The following is a 19354-nucleotide window of genomic DNA, read 5'->3' as shown; positions in this document are numbered from 1 at the left end:
AATGAGGCTTGGCGGTCGGTCAAGAACATTTATAGTTTTCGCCATAGTGGAAAGGGGCCAGACTATGTACAAATGAATGACGTTAACAAAACAAATGAAGCGATAGGCTATTGGTTCTAAAACATGCACGTAGGATGCAAATTTTACAATCAAAGGGAGTAAATTTGTATTGTCGCCAATGGCGACCTTGGCAGAAATTTCACTCGCAAATAAATATATTTGGTCGCAAATGCGACCATTTTAGTCGCAGTTTGGAGCCCTGTACACAATACAAAACATGGCGGTTTGTGCGGCGATCAATGTTTTGGGTGAAACACAGTTGAAAGCTAAACGCAGCTCAGCGATTTGGTAAGAAATTACAAATGGACCGCAGAGATGCAATCAACATGCCAGCCCCGACGAAACCGATGCAGAGTTTAACCCGAATCCATCAACTACACTAGGATGTTGGCACAGGAATGGAAATTGGATGATGGTCGGAAAATGTTTTTTAATGCCAGATTATGGGGCCCCTTTCGAAAAGTGTTTTATTTGGGGCCAAAGCAAGGCCCACATAATACGGTAGATGTACTGTTTAAAGTTGTCGAGGGGCTGAAAGAGTATGACTCTATATTGGAACTATTTCCGGAAAATGTCAGCGGGGTAGATTGTGACTGCGACTGCAGACTGTTTGACTGACGTAAGACCCTGAAGCCCCGCCTTAAGTTAACACCATCCTCAACACAGCATAAAAACAGACAAACCGCCTGTGACTATCAAGCAGTCGGAAGAATTTACGAAACATGTCTCAAGATTACAACCAAGCGGTGATTGAAGACCCCAAGGCTGAGGACTGGCTGTGTGACGCCTGGAATGACAACGCTGAAGCCTTCTACGGAACCCCTGACAGCTCGATTCCACCTGCATACCCAGCAAGAAACTACCACTGGATTGACCGGATTGGTGATCAGCTAGGTCCTCTTAATCTGTCATACCTTTCAAATGCTAACAAGAATTATCACAAATTGGACAAACACCTTGCACCAAAAGGTGCCCAGAAAATCATACCCAGAATATTGGGTATGATTCTGGAAAACGTTGTTGGGGCTATTCTCTACAAAACATGCATCGGATGTGAAGTGGACCACCTGAGCCAGACAAGACATTCTTGTCTCGATCTGCCTGATAATTTTTTTGAGACCCATTATGATGAATTTGTGGAGACAGTTTTAACACTGCGACTGAAACATGTGTTTCACGCACGATGACTGATGTTCACGCGGCCGCTGAGAACTTTCTGTATGAGCTCAAGTTGGAGCCAAACATCACACAGAGACTGAGTGAGAACCGGGTTGAATACATGGACAAATTTAATGAGGATGCTGTATGTGACGCAGTGGTGTCATGGTGCGACGAAAGAGTCTGTTGTCTAAGGATGGATAACTTCAGTTCTCGTGTTAACATGTACATAAACAAATGTGAGAAATCTGAATGTCCCTATGAGGACTCTGAATATCTTGTAATTTCTAAAACTCTATGTTAAACATGTATTACAATCATTGACATAGACATACTGTTTTCTCTCATATAGAAAACTTCTGAACCATTCTAGTGCTAAACCTCTGATACCATAATGATGCAATTGTGCAATAAGATATCAAAATCAATGGTATCAAATGCTTTTGATAGGTCCAAGAAAATGCCAACACCACATTTCCCCTCTTCAATACAGTCATTAATTTGTTCGATTAGGTCAAGTATCGCCATACAGGTTGTGCTCTTTTTTCTGAAGCCATATTGAGATGGAACAAGAATATCAAATTTGTCAAGATAACCACTTAGTCTACTGTATACTACCTTCTCAAGTACTTTAGAGAAAGTGGGTAGAATTGATATTGGCCGGTAATTGTTCATATCGTTTTGGTCGCCCGATTTATAGATTGGAATTATCTTAGCGATTTTTGTCATTTTAGGTACATTACCAGTAGATAAAGAGAGGTTAATACAATAAGCCAGTGGCTCTACAATGATGTTCGCAATGGCCTTCATAATCTTACTAGATATTCCATCTACACCAGTAGTGTTTGAGCTCCTTAGGTCAAAAATGATCTTAAGGAGTTCAGTACTGTCTGTTGGTCTCATGAAAAATGACTGAATGTAATTTCCAGAGAGGAAATGCTTAAAGTTGACACTCTTCGGTTGACTTATATTTTTAGACAAATGTACACCCATTGAGGCAAAATGATTATTAAAACTCAGTGCCAGATCATCTTTAGCATCAACCAGGTCAGGTAAAATAGTCTTTTTATATCTCCTATTGAGAACTTCATTTAACACATTCCATGACCTCCTACTGTCCCCTTGTGAAGCTTTTAAGAGTTCTGTGTAATGATTTCTTTTAGTCTTTCTTATGATCGGTGTTAATTTATTTTTATAGGAAATATATTTATCTTTATTTAAACTAGAAGGATTTTTCATGTACAATTTATAAAACCTACTTTTACATTTAATAGATTTCAAAATTCCGTTTGTAATCCAAGGGTTCTGGAGAGTAGTGCTACATTTGACAGTATTCTCAGGGATTGTATCCTTAATGGAATCTTGAATGATCTTTATCAGACGTCATATGCAGCATCAGGAGTCCTGCTGTCATAGACAGAGGCCCACGACTTGACCTGTAGGTTAGCAGTTAAATGCTGTAAGGATCTCTCATTAATGATTTTAGTTTTAATTTTAATAAGTGGAGGAGAGACTAATTTACCAGAACCAAAAAAATTACAATGGGAAAATGATCTGTGATGTCAGACTGCACAATCCCAGTCATCAGCTTAATATTTTGAATATTAGTAATAATATTGTCAATAATAGTCTTCGATGTAGATGTTACTCTAGTAAATCGATTTATAGTGGGGAAAAAAGAGGAGGAATGCAATGTGTTCATGAAGTCATGTTTTGCCCCATCTTCATTAGAAATATCAATGTTATAATCCCCAAGAAGTATACAATCTTTTTTTTGATTAATCAGTTTATTTAGTAGATCTTCCAGTTTAGAGAAAAATGTGTTAAGAGCAGAGTCAGGTGGACGATAAAGTACACCTGACTCTGTCTTTTTCATACAGTTTCTACCGTGTTCTACTTCCTATTGTTTTCATTCTGTTTCATTGTTTCATACATATTTTAATTATTTTTTGTACAGTTTCTATTTCCTGTTGTTTTTATTATTTAATTGTTTAATAAATATATTTTATTATGCTCATTGTCCTTTGCCTCATGCACCTTCCCATATAATGTGATCTGGAAGAACATGTTGAACAATGACATCTATGTTGTCAATAATACAATGTTTCACAAAAATATCTTGCCTTCAATGTATATCTGACACAGTCTCATTCTGCCTATACAAATACAATTAATTGAATAATACACTGCAATGTTTTTACTTGGAGAGGCTGCATATCCTTGGATATATAAAAAAAAGTATACGAATAGGCCTATGTGTTATTCATTCTTTGAAATGTTTGGTGCTTACCTATGTACGGCAATTCATGTGGATATCCTTTGATCATTGCAAACAAGTCGAATATGTCTGTTATTTTACCTTGTACATTGTCAAAATGAGATCAAAATGAAAACCAAATTCTAATGTATTTATTTTGAATGTTTTACGTGTTGTGTAAATTTCATTTTGTACATTTGTAACGCCTACTAAACAAATAAAAAGAGTATAACCTGTGTACTTAGAAATTAATGTTCTAGGTGTTCATTTTTTTGTCATTCATTTTCTTTTGATCCCAGCCAACATTTCCATGTGGGCCCCACTTGGGTTATATATGTGCATCATGGGTTAGAAGTGGGCACAGGCTCTAAATGGTTATATTTTTGGACCCCATTGGGTAAACCCACATGGGTTATAGTGTGGGTCCCAAATGGGCCGTTAATCATTTCTTTGTGGGCTGTAAAGTAGACAATCTTGTGTTTTTTCCCAAGGATGATGATAGGGACCCATAATGTTTAACCATTTGTGTGACACACAGATAAAACCCATGTGGGTTACAACATGGGTCCCAATTGGGCCCTTACATTTTCACATGGGCAAAACATAGGCAATCAGGAGTGAATATAGTCAGTGAAAGTATATGGGGCCCATCTGGGCATAGCTCCTGTGTCACAAATGGTAAAGCCCATGTGGGCTACAACATGGGTCCCAACTGGGCCCATAGTAATTTCTTGACGGTGATAGAATATGGGCATGAGGAACTTAAAACAATGCATAACTGCTGACTAACTCTGAACAAAGGAACAACAGTGTATTGTTGTGGGATCAGACACAGCTTGAAATTACAGCCCTATTTCCTTGTAACTACACTGTAACTATGTGGGGAGAGACACTGCTTCAAATTACAGCCCCCTTTCCTAGTAACTACAGTGTATTTACGTGGGAACAGACACCACTTCAAACTACAGTCCTCTTTCCTTGTAACTACAGTGTATTTACGTGGGAAAAAACACTGCTTCAAATTACAGCCCTTTTGTCCTTATAACTACACTATAACTATGTGGGAACAGAAAGCACTTCAAATTACAGCCCTCTTTCCTTGTAACTACACTGTAACTATGGGGGAACAGACACCACTTCAAATTACAGCCCTCTTTACTTGTAACTACAGTGTATTTACGTGGGAACAGACACCTCTTTAAATTACAGCCCTCTTTCTTTGTAACTACAGTGCATTTATGTGGGAACAGTCAACACTTCAAATTACAGCCCTTGTTCCTTGTAACTACACTGTAACTATGTGGGAAGAGGCACTGCTTCAAATTAAAGCCCTTTTTCCTTGTAACTACACTTTAAATATGTGGGAACAGACCACTTCAAATTATAGCCCTCGTTCCTTGTAACTACAGTGTATTTACGTGGGAACAGACACCACATCAAATTACAGCCCTCTTTCTTTGTAACTACAGTGTATTTATGTGGGAACAGACACCGCTTCAAATTACAGCCCTTGTTCCTTGTAACTACAGTGCATTTATATAGGAACAGACACCGCTTCAAATTAGAGCCCTTGTTCCTTGTAACTACAGTGCATTTATGTGGGAACAGTCAACACTTCAAATTACAGCCCTCTTTCCTTGTAACTACAGTGTATTTACGTGGGAACAGACACCTCTTCAAATTACAGCCCTCTTTCTTTGTAACTACAGTGCATTTACGTGGGAACAGACACTGCTTCAAATTACAGCCGTCTTTCCTTGTAACTACACTGCAATTGCGTGGGAACAGACCCTGCTTCAAATTAAAGCCCACTTTCCTTGTAACTACAGTGTATTTACGTGGGAACAGACACCTCTTCAGATTACAGCCCTTTTCCTTGTAACTACACTGTAAATATGTGGGGACAGAAACTCCTTCATATTACAACCCTCTGTTCCTTGTAACTACAGTGTATTTACATGGGAACAGAAAGCACTTCAAATTACAGCCCTATTTCATTGTAACTACACTGTAACTATGTGGGAGCAGACACTGCTTCAAATTACAGCCCTCTTTCCTTGTAACTATACTGGAACTATGCAGGAACAGACACAGCTTCAAATTACAGCCCTCTTTCCTTCTAACTACAGTGTATTTACGTGGGAACAGTCAACACGTCAAATTACAGCCCTCTTTCCTTGTAACTACAGTGTATTTCCGTGGGAAGAGACAACGCCTCAAACTACAGCCCTTTTCCCTTGTAACTACACTGTAATTATGTGGGAACAGACACTGCTTCATGTTACAGCCCTCTTTTCATGCAACTACACTGTAACTATGTGGGAACAGACAACACTTCAAATTACAGCCTCCTTTCCTCTTAACTACACTGTAACTATGTAGAAACAGAGCCTACTTCAAATTACAGCCCTCTTTCCTTGTAACTACAGTGTATTTATGTGGGATCAGACACAGCTTCAAATTACAGCCCTCATTCCTTGTAACTACACTGTAAATATGTGGGGAGAGACACTGCTTCAAATTACAGCCCCTTTTCCTTGTAACTACACTGTAACTACGTGGGAACAGACACTGCTTAACATTACAGCCCTCTTTTCATGGTACCGAATAAGAATTAGTTAAAGACGAAGGAACTTACATGGTACGTAAGGGTGAAGTTCACAAAGTATAGGAAGGCATAAGCTACAACAGGACGATGGTGTGAAGGTATGTTATGGAGAATTTACTGGAAAAAAATGATAGTTTACCACACTTATTTTCTTTTTATCAGGTGTATAAACGTAAATATGTATTTACGCCACAATCTAATGGGTCTAATTTGATGTAAAGTGGGGAGAACAAGTATTTGATAACCTGCCGATTTTGCAGGTTTTCCTACTTACAAAGCACGTAGAAGTCATTTTTATCATTGGTACTCTTCAACTGTAAGTGACGGAATTGTGGAAATTTCTTAATACAATGTATTCTTACTGATTAAAGGACTTGAGTCCCAATGTTTAGATAGGTAAAGGAATGTGGGGGATCTGGTATTTGCCAAGGGGGTATCATTGACTGGTATCAGCTGATGAAATGGTTACTCTTTATCTCCTCATCTGTATAACTCATCAGGACATCTATTGTCTGTTCGGGTTCGGTTGGAACTCTTAGAATTGAAGAAGTTACTTATGGCAGGAAGGATAAGGTGGGGGAAGATAGCATTTGACTTGTGTGATAGAACAAAGGGAATGAGTTTGATTGACATGAGACAGATGGCAGCATCTTACCACACACCTTTTTCCTATGTGATATATACGGTTGAATGAGCTATATTGAGTAGAGACTATTCACTGTTACTTTGTAACCTGCGTACTCTCTCCTTGCAAGTATATTAAACCGTTTATTGCGCAATTGATTTCTCCTGTCTTACCTACCATTTTCATAGAACTGTTTTGCATTTTAGAAATTGCCATCACAGAATCTAAAACAAAAATCCAGAAAATCACATTGTATGATTTTTAAGTAATGAATTTACTTTTTATTGCATGACAGAGATCATACGTTTCCTGTAGTTCTTGACCAGGTTTGCACACAGGGGTTTGCAGCAGGGATTTTGGCCCACTCCTCCATACAGACCTTCTTCAGATCCTTCAGGTTTTGGGGCTGTTGCTGGGCAATACGGACTTTCAGCTCCCTCCAAAGATTTTCTATTGGGTTCAGGTCTGGAGACTGGCTAGGCCACTCCAGGACCTTGAGATGCTTCTTACGGAGCCACTCCTTAGTTGCCTTGGCTGTGTGTTTCGGGTCGTTGTCATGCTGGAAGACCCAGCCACGACCCATCTTCAATGCTCTTACTGAGGAAAGGAGGTTGTTGGCCAAGATCTGGCGATACATGGCCTCATCCATCCTCCCCTCAATACGGTGCAGTCGTCCTGTCCCCTTTGCAGAAAAGTATCCCCAAAGAATGATGTTTCCACCTCCATGCTTCACGGTTGGGATTGTGTTCTTGGGTTTGTACTCATAATTATTTTTCCTCCAAACACAGTGAGTGGAGTTTAGACCAAAAAGCTCAATTTTTGTCTCATCAGACCACATGACCTTCTCCCATTCCTCCTCTGGATCATCCAGATGGTCACTGGCAAACTTCAGACAGGCCTGGACATGCACTGGCTTGGGCAGGGGGACCTTGCGTGCGCTACAGGATTTTAATCCATGACGGCGTAGTGTGTTACTAATGGTTTTCTTTGAGACTGTGGTCCCAGCTCTCTTCAGGTCATTGACCAGGTCCTGCCGTGTAGTTCTGTGCTGATCCCTCACATTCCTCATGATCATTGATGCCCCACGAGGTGAGATCTTGCATGGAGCCCCAGACCGAGGGAGATTGACCATCATCTTGAACTTCTTCCATTTTCTAATAACTGCGCCAACAGTTGTTGCCTCCTCACCAAGCTGCTTTCCTATTGTCCTGTAGCCCATCCCAGCCTTGTGCAGGTCTACAATTTTATCCCTGATGTCCTTACACAGCTCTCTGGTCTTGGCCATTGTGGAGAGGTTGGAGTCTGTTTGAGTGTGTGGATAGGTGTCTTTTATACAGGTAACAAGTTCAAACAGGTGCAGTTAATACAGGTAATGAGTGGAGAATAGGAGAGCTTCTTAAAGAAAAACAAACAGGTCTGTGAGAGCCGGAATTCTTACTGGTTGGTAGGTGATCAAATACTTATGTCATGCAATAAAATGCAAATGTTATTACTTAAAAATCATACAATGTGATTTTCTGGATTTTTGTTTTAGATTCTGTCAACTTACAGACCTCTACATGCTTTGTAAGTAGGAAAACCTCCAAAATCGGCAGTGTATCAAATACTTGTTCTCCCCACTGTATTTTGATCTCACAAATCATCATTCCTCATGCATACACGTACTAAAATCTAATTTTTTATTTTTAACAATATTTTAAACCCAACCACGATACAATCAACCTAGTCATAATGTCTGGACGACCCAGGCATACTTTATTCCTTCAGTATAATAGCATTGTTCATGCAATTTGTTTTTACTGTAGTGCTATGGTGGATTACAAACCTGCATATATTACAGTTTGTACTAATGGTTATTTTAGGGACCATTACAATGGGCAGATCTGATCTTAAGGCCCATCTCATGTTAAAATAAAAAATTGGCAGAAACTCTCCAAAATCTTAAGTCCTGACCCCTTCTTTATATCTTTCAGAAAAAAAACTAGATTTAGTAAATGCTCTCATACATTACATTCGGTGCTTGTGGGAAACTCCATGCTAAAACATGAAAGGTTAACACCCACTGGTTGTAAGACATCTGTTGTAGCACTTATCTGAACATAAAATGCCGGGGAATATAACATCAAACATCTTGCTGCTGATATAATGCTAATTGCCTGGGAATTTAACATTCTGGAACCCTAGGACCCATTTGTTAAACATCCAACATCTCACTACTGTTATAACACTTGTCTGGGGTGTTTATCAATCGTTGAAAAACATCAAACATGAACACAACATTGGAATCATAAATTACAAAGTCACCGGACATGCATAAGTCATTCCGGAAGTTTCGCCCTAACACACGTCATACACGAATCCCCAACCAACAAACCGGAAATGCTGCCCAACTGTTAATTTAAATCGGAAGCCCTGCCCACCAGGGTCAGAAATCACCAAATTGACAGAATATACCCTACATTAACTATTAGCCTGGTTTTTAATTAACACTAATTACGCAAATTAGCAAATGTAAAATCAAAGAACTCTCCTAATTTTCAGGATGGATAGCCTAAACTGGTAAAAAATAAGTTAGTTTTGTGTCTGTAGCTTCAACAGTTCAAAAGACACAGCCTAATAGTTAATTAATGGTAATTATGCTAAGTAGCATACATAAAATCAATAATCGTGTCATAAAAGGAACTGGGAATAATCTAAATGTTAGAAAGAGAGTCAATTTTGTGTCTGTAGCTCAAACGATTGAAACGATACAGTCTAGTAGTTAATTTAATTACGCAAATTAGTAAAAACGAATTACACTAAATGAATTATGCTAATTAGTATATGTAAATTCAATAAACGTTTCCTAAACTGTAGTACAGATGGCCTAAACTTGTGAAACAAAGTTGGTTTTGTGTCTGTAGCTCAAACGGTAAAACAAATTAGAGCCTAATAGTTAATTAAAGGTAATTATGCTAATTTGTATCCATAAAATCAGTAATTGTATCATTATATGAACTGGAAATATTCAAAACTTTTGAAAGAGAGTCAGTTTAATGTCTGTAGCTCGAACTGTCCAAAAGATACAGCCTAATAACAAATTAATGCTGAATAAACTAATCAGCATAGAGAAAGATACAGCCTGATAGTTAATGAACACTAATTTTGCTAATTAGCACACAAAATGTGTTACCATTTCATAATTTGCAGTGGGGATAGCCTAAACGGGTGAAACAATGTCGGTTTTGTGTCTGTAGCTCAAGCGCTTCAAAAGTTACAGCCTAGTAGTTAATTTACGCTAATTAGTATATGTAAAATCAATAAACGTGTCATTATATGAAATGGGAACAGTCTAAACTGTTGAATGAGAATGTTTTTCATGTTTGTAGCTTGAACGATTCAAAAGATACAGCCTAGTAGTGAATTAACACTAATTACACAAATTAGCATATGTAAAATGATGGAACTTTTCCTAACTTGAAGAAGGGATTGCATAAACTGGTATAACATAGTTGGTTTTGTGTCTGTAGCTTGAACGGTTAAAAAAAATACAGCTTAATAGTTAATTCACACTAATTACACTAATTAGCATACGTAAAATCAATAAATGTGTCATTATATGAAATGGGAACAGTCTAAACTTTTGAATGAGAATCAGTATTGTGTCTGTAGCTTGAATGGTTCAAAAGATACACAATTTCCGCCAGGGTATGCAAATTTCTGAGCACAACTGTAGGTTCCCAATGACTCCATTGGAGTAATTGAAGTTGAACTAGGAATTCCATTGTAATCTACTGTATATTTAAAACTAATAAATTGTATTTTTATTATACAAAACATATTTACTTACCAGCTATATTCAGCATCCTCCCAAATCATATTAAAGTCTACTAAGTATACCGTAAGTATTTTAAGCACACTATAAAAACACACAAACGTGCTAGGAGCATCCGTAAACGACAGACTCCTAAACTCATACATCAACGCAGCGTGTCAGGTCGCTTTAGCAAGAACAAATCTCTTAAATAGTGCTACAACACAAGGTGTTGGGAAGACTCTTTAATGAGGTTTGAGATATGACTATTAATCCTAACAGCAAGCATATCTAAAACACCCTCCGAAGTTATCATTATCATTGCTTTATCTTGGATTACACAATGAACACAAAGGACAGGAACTATCCCACTTAACCAATGTAAAATGACCGAAAGCATTATGCATTGCCGCCTGTTCTACAAATATTCCTGTAAAGTTTGATCCATAACCCATACTGTTATTATTATTCAGATTATTCAACAAGGGAAATCCAAACACTACATATCAATGTCCACAATATCATAAATGTTGTTACATTCCAGTTAATCAAAGTTTTACACCTCTCCAGGTTAGCTCAGGAGGATGGGGGCTGATGGCCCACACCTGCTGTTCCAGATCTTTAGAGAAGTAAATGTTATGCAGGACACCTGATCAACATCCCCAATGGTCTGTTGGAGATTTGGTGTGGCCAGATTCTCCTCTTCATCGAAAATCTATTTCCATAGACTAGATTTTACCCCAAAGATTTTCTAGGGGTGTCAATAATGGTGGCACTTGTTTTTCTAGAATAATATATATATTTTTTAATTAAAGTATAGATTTTTGTGCTCATTTTGAATGAAAGACCAATGGGATAAACAGGGACAAAAAAAAAAGTCACAGACCGTTTTGCACATACAATTTGGTTTCATGCACTGACCTTGGAACCTTTAGGGCCTGGCGTTCCTGCCTCTCCTGGTCCTCCCTATTTGAGTGACAGACAAAGAGCAACAAGAGAGTATGAACTTTCAGTATGAGCCAAAACTTTCAATATAAAGACACACAGTTTCCACAGGGTAGGGCAGAATCTTCGTAAACAGGCAATCATGGTGCCTGATATATAGTTTAGGTTTTAAAGATATACAGCTCCAGAAAAATTAAGAGACAACTGCACCTTTTTCTGTCCTTTCCAAAAAATTGAAAAGGAAAGTTTTGAATGAGGAACAGAAGCGTTCAATTTGCAGTGGTCTCTTATAGTTTTTTTGCTAAGTCATTTGAAGAGCTGAAACCCAAGTAGTAAAAATAAATTGGGGCCTGGAGACTAAGTTTATCTTGTTTGAACGACTTAGCAAAATACATTTGGTAGTTTAAAAAAAATATATATATTGTGAAAAAAATAAATTATTTTTTTCATTTTACAACAAATAGTTTTTTTTTAACTTTTTTTTGCTATGTCGTTCAAACAAGATAATCATTAGTATGTCTAGTTAGGCCAAATGAATTACACAGCAGCATTAAAAGGCCATGTAATGGTTGCTACAGCCTTTCTTTGATTCCGTCCAGTGATGGGCCTATTATTGTTCATTAATAGTTATTTGTAACCCTAAAGCAAGGCAACCTTTGAATGCCAAAGTGGTTAGTCAGAACAGTGAGCAATCGGCTGAATAGTAGCACGTTGGCATGGTGAGGACACATCAAGTGTGCCATGACATTTTGCTCAAATGATAAAACATTGTATGTAATACAAAACAGCATTATCCAATAAATATTAAATCCTGGCAACATTACAACGAATACAAGTTGTAGTTTTGTTTAAGTGCTTAAGTTGAACTTCTTGGATTGTAATAAGAGAAATCGTTGTTTACTAGTTGTGACCAATAGCAGTTACTATACAGGTGCTGGTCATATAATAATTTTTCTACCACATCTTTTCCTTCCCTTCGCCTCTCTATTAATGTGCTTGGACACAGAGCTCTGTGAACAGCCAGTCTCTTTAGCAATGACCTTTTGTGTCTTGCCCTCCTTGTGCAAGGTGTCAATGGTCTTTTTTGGACAGCTGTCAAGTCAGCTGTCTTCCCCATGATTGTTTAGCCTACAGAACTAGACAGAATGACCATTTAAAGGCCTTTACAGGTGTTTTGGGTAAATTGGCACCACTTCAATATTGAACCTTTTCACAATATTCAAATTTTCTGAGATACTGAATTTGTGTTTTTCATTAGTTGTCAGTTATAATCATCAAAATTAAAATAAATAAACACTTGAAATGTATCAGTATGTGTGGAATGAATGTATACATTATAAAAGTTTCAGGTTTTGAATGGAATTACTTAAATCAACTTTTTGATGATATTCTAATTTTATGTCCAACACCTATATATATATATCTGCATTAAATCCAGAACTAAACATTTTAAAGACCAAAAAAAATCATAAAATGTAACTTTTTTAAATGAAATGGTATTGTTTACATCAGTTGTTACATATCTCACGAGTCAAGTAAAGATGCTTTGTTTCAAAATATTGAAAGCAAAATATCCATACTTGAGACATTTGTAATACAGTGACATGACTAGAATGGATGAATAAATATGATAATTTAATGTTACAAAATACTGAGTGTTTTGTGTGTGTGTGTGTCAACCCAAGACTTTACCTGTAGTTTATTCTGGTAATTAGACAGGAGACTGGCGTCAACAAATAATTGGTTTGCAGGTGTTTTGAGTTAATTAGCTGATTAGAGTGTGGCACCAGGTGTCTTCAATATTGAACCTGTTCACAATATTCAAAGTTTCTGAGATACTGAATTTGGGGTTTTCATTATTTGTCAGTTATAATTATGAAAATTTAAATAAATAAAAACTTGAAATATATCAGTCTGTGTGGAATGAATGTATACATTATACAAGTTTCACTTTTTGAATGGAATTACTGAAATAAATCAACTTTTTGATGATATTCTAATTATATGACCAGCACCTGTACTAATTCACAACCCTCCGCTATTCAAAATTAACATATCGCTTACATAAACTGAGCTTTAGTCCGCTGTCGTCCTTAGAACGTGCGTACATTCACCTCTCTCTAAAACAAATAATTTTTGGACCTTGATCAAAGATCCGGGGCTAATATGGAAACAACCGGACAAACATTATTGAATAATTTTCACTTAGGGGTGTACCCACTTTTGTTGCCAGTGGTTTAGACATTAATGGCTTTGTGTTGAGTTATTTTGAGGGGACAGCAAATTTACACTGTTATTCAAGCTGTACTCTCACTACTTTACATTGTAGCAACGTGTAATTTCTTCAGTGTTGTCACATGTTGTCAAATTTTTGTGAGATACTGTATATGCTATCCATACATTTTAATGGTTGGAAATATGGTTGGAAATGACTTAATTCGACTGATAATATTAGCCAAAGATATTTTAGATATGCTTGAGTGTTATTCTTGTGTCATCAGAGTTTATGCGACAAATAAGCGACTGAAAAGTGTCCAATAATAATCTTATGAAATTAGGCTACATTACAGTGCATTGCAAAACAATTCTATAGGCCTACTAGGTTTACACATACTGAATTTAAAAAGCAAACACGTTTCAGTAAATGAACTGAGACTTTTCTGCGCAGAGCAGGAAAGTAGACCTATGGAAAGGACATAATTTGCGTGGTATTTGTTGAGACGTTTCTAACATTGGCCTAAAATCCCTTATTCAGATTGGAAACATGATTTTGGAATCAAAATAATGTGCAAGAAGATCGTTATCGTCTTTAAAATATTTGCGATCTTACTCAAATAATTGCAATCAGGTAGTTATGTAATGTTCGCCACAGCCCAGTTCTAGCCTAAGCTCAGTTCGCAAAGATTGCAAAGACTCCATTCTGCTGACTAATTTAAATGAAAAAACATTATTGGAAAGGAGAAAGATGAATTATAGCCTTGCAAATGCATATAGATGGCCTAAAGATAACGTGTTTATCATGTACACTATTCAAATGACACTGTTCAATGACAATAAAGTTGAATAATCTAACTATCATGTACACTATACTCTATAATTGTAAACAATATCATGTACATAGCCTACAATCAGCCACTGATTGATATTGCTGGATGTTGTTGTTACTAGATTTTCTTGAAAATGTGAAACACATCTGTCTCTCAGCATTTTTACTGTCACAATAACTAAATTAAATAAATTAGATGAATCACTTCAGAACAGTTTTGGATTATGTTGTGGAAATTCTGAAACCTGATGCATTCTTACTGTTTAAAGGACTGAGTCCCATTGTTAGGATGTGAGAATGAATGAGTTACTAGTTAAAGATGCCGAGAGGGATCTGGTATTTGTCCTAGGGGGACATCCTTGACCAGCATCCTTGGCACCGGTGGATTAGAGGGGTACTCATAAATCTGTATAAACCTTGAGTGTCTCTGTTGATTGTCTAGACATTGTGTCTCCTCAGGAGTTGAGAAGGATAAGGTGGGGGGACAGAAGGGCAACAACTTACCACACCCCTTCTAACATTTGAAATAAATACAGATTGTTCATGTATGTAGTTAGAGACTCCTCGGATGATTATGTTTGTAAGCGTTTGACGCGTCTCTCATATTTGCAAATATTAATAAAACTGTTAGAATGTGCCAAGAGTATTTCGTCTCTGTACTTCCTTATTAATGAGTTCAATGAAATTACCATCACAATTACAAAGAGGCGCTGTTTCCTTCCATAAATATCACCCTGTTGCTTATGTGTGGGAGGAAGGCATCAACTTGTAATCTCCCAAAATTCAATGGTCCATTGTGAGCACTGAGTTGTTGAATTTGACTGTTTATTAAAAGTGAATTATTATACTGAATACTAAAAAATACTAAAAACGCAGCACTTTTGTTTTTGCCCCCATTTATCATGAACTGAACTCAAAGATCTAAGACTTTCTCTATGTACAAAAAGGCCTATTTCTCTCAAATATTGTTCACAAATCTATCTAAATCTGTGTTAGTGAGCACTTCTCCTTTGCCGAGATAATCCATCCACCTTGTGTGGCATATTAAGATGTTGTTTAGACAGCATGATTATTGCACAGGTGCCTTAGGCTGGCCACAATAAAAAGCCACTCTAAAATGTGCAGTTCCATCACACAGCACAATGCCACAGATTTTGAGTTTTGAGGGAGCATGCAATTGGCATGCTCACTGCAGGAATGTTCACTAGAACTTTTGCCCATGAATTTAATGTTCATTTCTCTACCATAAGCCGTCTCCAAAGGCGTTTCAGAGAATTTGGCAGTACATCCAATCGGCCTCACAACCGCAGACCACATGTAACCACACCAGCCCAGGACCACCACATTCAGCATCTTCACCTCCAAGATCGTCTAAGACCAGCCACCCTGACAGCTGCTGCAACAATCGGTTTGCATAACCGAAAATAATTTCTGCACAAACTGTCAGAAACCGTCTCAGGGAAGCTCATCTGCATGCTCATCGTTCTCATCGGGCTCTTGACCTGACTGCCGTTTGTCGTCGGAACCGACTTGAGTGGGCGATGGTGTCTGGCACTTTGGAGAGGTTGTTTGTTTACCGGTAGCCTATTGTCCAAGCTGGCGCAAAATGTGGGGTAAATCCAAATCGATTGATAAAAGCAGAAAGGCAGCACAGTCTTTCATACTGGAGACTTATAATATTAACAGCGTTACGGTTCCTTTGTTAGTAACAAGCCTAACTGTAAGGCGTAGGCTATACTGATGAACATACACTCACCTAAAGGATTATTAGGAACACCTGTTCAATTTTTCATTAATGCAATTATCTAATCAACCAATCACATGGCAGTTGCTTCAATGCATTTAGGGGTGTGATCCTGGTCAAGACAATCTCCTGAACTCCAAACTGAATGTCAGAATGGGAAAGAAAGGTGATTTAAGCAATTTTGAGCGTGGCATGGTTGTTGGTGCCAGACGGGCCGGTCTGAGTATTTCACAATCTGGGATTTTCACGCACAACCATTTCTAGGGTTTACAAAGAATGGTGTGAAAAGGGAAAAACATCCAGTATTCGGCAGTCCTGTGGGCGAAAATGCCTTGTTGATGGACCATGTCCATCCCTTTATGACCACCATGTACCCATCCTTTGACGGCTACTTCCAGCAGAATAATGCACCATGTCACAAAGCTCGAATCATTTCAAATTGGTTTCTTGAACATGACAATGAGTTCACTGTACTGAAATGGCCCCCACAGTCACCAGATCTCAACCCAATAGAACATCTTTGGGGTGTGGTGGAATGGGAGCTTCGTGCCCTGGACGTGCATCCCACAAATCTCCATCAACTGCAAGATGCTATCCTATCAATATGGGCCAACATTTCTAAAGAATGCTTTCCGCACTTTGTTGAATCAATGCCACGTAGAATTAAGGCAGTTCTGAAGGCGAAAGGGGGTCAAACACAGTATTAGTATGGTGTTCCTAATAATCCTTTAGGTGAGTGTAGAATAACTATAGTTTGCCAGTTTACGATATATACATTTTTTTACGGACAATATGGGCGTTATAATTCCTGAAATTCGGCCATATCCTACCGGACATATTTATTAAAATAGACATATAATAGCCCACATTTAAACAGAAATAAAACACAAAGACTATGATCCAAAGAATGTGTTTTTATTTAAATTGGTCTGGAGAATGATCTCTTCAAAATATTTGTGGGTTAAGCAAAATTATAACATATAACCTGTGTGTTGGAACTGGAACTAGTTTAATGTAATTTGTTTCCAGGTTTTTTTTATGAGTTGCACAGGAAGTAGCAAACCAAGGTAGTCTTTGTTCATTAGTAGCTCACCTTGAGGACATGTGAAAAGCTGCTTACAATCCTCTACCATCCTAAGTTTTAAAGCTCTTAAACGGCATCATCTGTGAGTGGTATTATTACCATTGCATGAACATTTTTGTGCATGTAGTTTGTTAATTTGAATTATTTACAGTTATCTCAACCAAGTTAAAGATTGCTAGCAACTGCTAGATTTATCCTCATTTGTTAAAGTGAGTAATCAATTAGTGGGCTGCTAATATTTTGTAATTCAAAACATGTTACTGTTTTGGTACATAATACTTACCTGGTCATACTTACCTTTGATTTAGTAAATGTTTTTGTTACAGAATACTTACCTTGAATCATACTTACCTCTGATTTAGTCAGTTGATTTATATTTTCATATCTGCAGTGCATTAAGCTTGTTTTGATTAAATGTATGCAATGTATATTTTGTATTGCAGTTTCACACTTGATTGATCTACATTAAATCTGCCAAAGACAACACCTGCCTGTTCCTTGGAGAAGTAGTTTAATTAAGAGTTTAGCTGACTGTATAGTTGAACACAGCCTCACTGTGAGTACGTTCAGCGAGGACAGAACAACCTGATCACAATTATTTGAGCCAGATCGCAATTATATTTCATAGAAAACGATCTTCTTGCACAATATTTGTATTCCAAAATAACTTTTACAGTTTTAATAAGGGATTTTGAATGTTAGAAACGTTTCAACAAATACAAGGTGCATTTCGTTTCCAGCACATGCCTGCAGAAGCATGGCCCATCCATCACTAGAGAACATTCTAGCGACACCCAACAATGTTCACTATCTTACGGATCCTACATCAATGAAAATGTACGTAAATAAATTGAACACTAGAACCACCAAGACGGCGGTATATTTATATACATTCATTCCTGATTAGTGTGAATAGCCATTACAAACCTATATCTATAGGGATTTGTGTTAGGTTAATACAGTGGTTATTAATCTCCCTAGACCGGCCTATTATTTCTGGATGAACTGGTGATGATGTATAGGCTACTTTGACTACAACCATACGAAAAAATACATGCATAGACTCCACACACTGCAGTTCCAATTGTTCTACATAATGGCTCCGGGTAAAATAACCGTCCTATTTGTCCAGGTGTTTCCATATTAGCCCCAGATTTTAATCAAGGTCCAAAAAATATTTGTTTAATAGAGAGGTGAAATTATGCCGTAGGCATATTCTAAAGACAGCGGACTGGAGCTCAGTTTATATAATCGCGGTGGTACATTCGTTTTGAATAGCGTAAGGCTGTGAATTAGTATACTATCTGCTATTGGTCACAACTAGCTTTCTCTTTTTACATTGCAAAAAAGTTCAACTTAAGCACTTTAACAAGACTACAACTTGTATTTGTTGCACAACTTGCATTTATTGGACAATCCTGTTTTGTATTACATACAATGTTTTATCATTTGAGCAAAATGTCATGGCACGTTTGATGCGTCCTCACCTTATGCCAACATGCTGCTATTCAGCCTATTGCTCACTGTTCTGACTTAATGCTTTGGACTTCAAAGGTTTCCTTGCTTTAGGGTTTCAAATAATTATTAATTAACAATTATAGGTACTAAGGCGTTCAAACAAGATACTAAGTCGTTAAACGAGATTAACGTAGTCCCTGGACATTTTTTTTACTACTTGGGCTTCAGGGCTTCCGTAATATAGTGTTCTAAATTCAGTCAATGTAACAAAAGGAAGGCCATGATTGGAAAAGTTAGTCTACCTCCCAGTCTATCCAAAGTTTTCCTAGTCAACTGTGTAAATAATTTGTTTGGAAATCTAAATGTAGGGAGAAGTTAAGGATTAAAAAGTTTGATCTTACAATGTATAAAAAAGTTTTTTAAATGTGACTCTCGAATCAACTGACTGTCTGTTTCCCAGCCAGGCTAGCTGGGTAGCCAGAAAACTGACCTTTTGACCTGCTGGTCCAATCTCGCCCCGCTCCCCCTTGCCTGGTAGGCCCAACTCCCCTCTCTCTCCCTGCAGATAGAGGAGAA

The 19354-nt window shown here is 37.6% G+C and overlaps 1 protein-coding gene across 11 annotated transcripts in view; it reads right to left on the bottom strand.

Moving 5' to 3' along the window:
- Nucleotides 1–19354, bottom strand: part of LOC105008546 (collagen alpha-1(XXV) chain) — a 388822-nt gene that overhangs the window by 103249 nt on the left and 266219 nt on the right. For all 11 annotated transcript variants that reach the window (XM_020044365.2, XM_020044363.2, XM_020044369.2 and 8 more), the window contains 2 exons: nt 19269–19337; nt 11423–11467 (listed from right to left, as the gene is read on the bottom strand). In XM_020044365.2, coding sequence (XP_019899924.1) covers nt 11423–11467; nt 19269–19337 — 114 coding nt within the window. The remainder of the gene's footprint in view (nt 1–11422; nt 11468–19268; nt 19338–19354) is intronic.

This window comes from Esox lucius, chromosome 24 (genome assembly GCF_011004845.1).
Source record: "Esox lucius isolate fEsoLuc1 chromosome 24, fEsoLuc1.pri, whole genome shotgun sequence".
NCBI lineage: Eukaryota > Metazoa > Chordata > Actinopteri > Esociformes > Esocidae > Esox > Esox lucius.
Note: the sequence above shows the minus strand (reverse complement) of the source record. Positions and strands in the feature narration are given on the sequence as shown.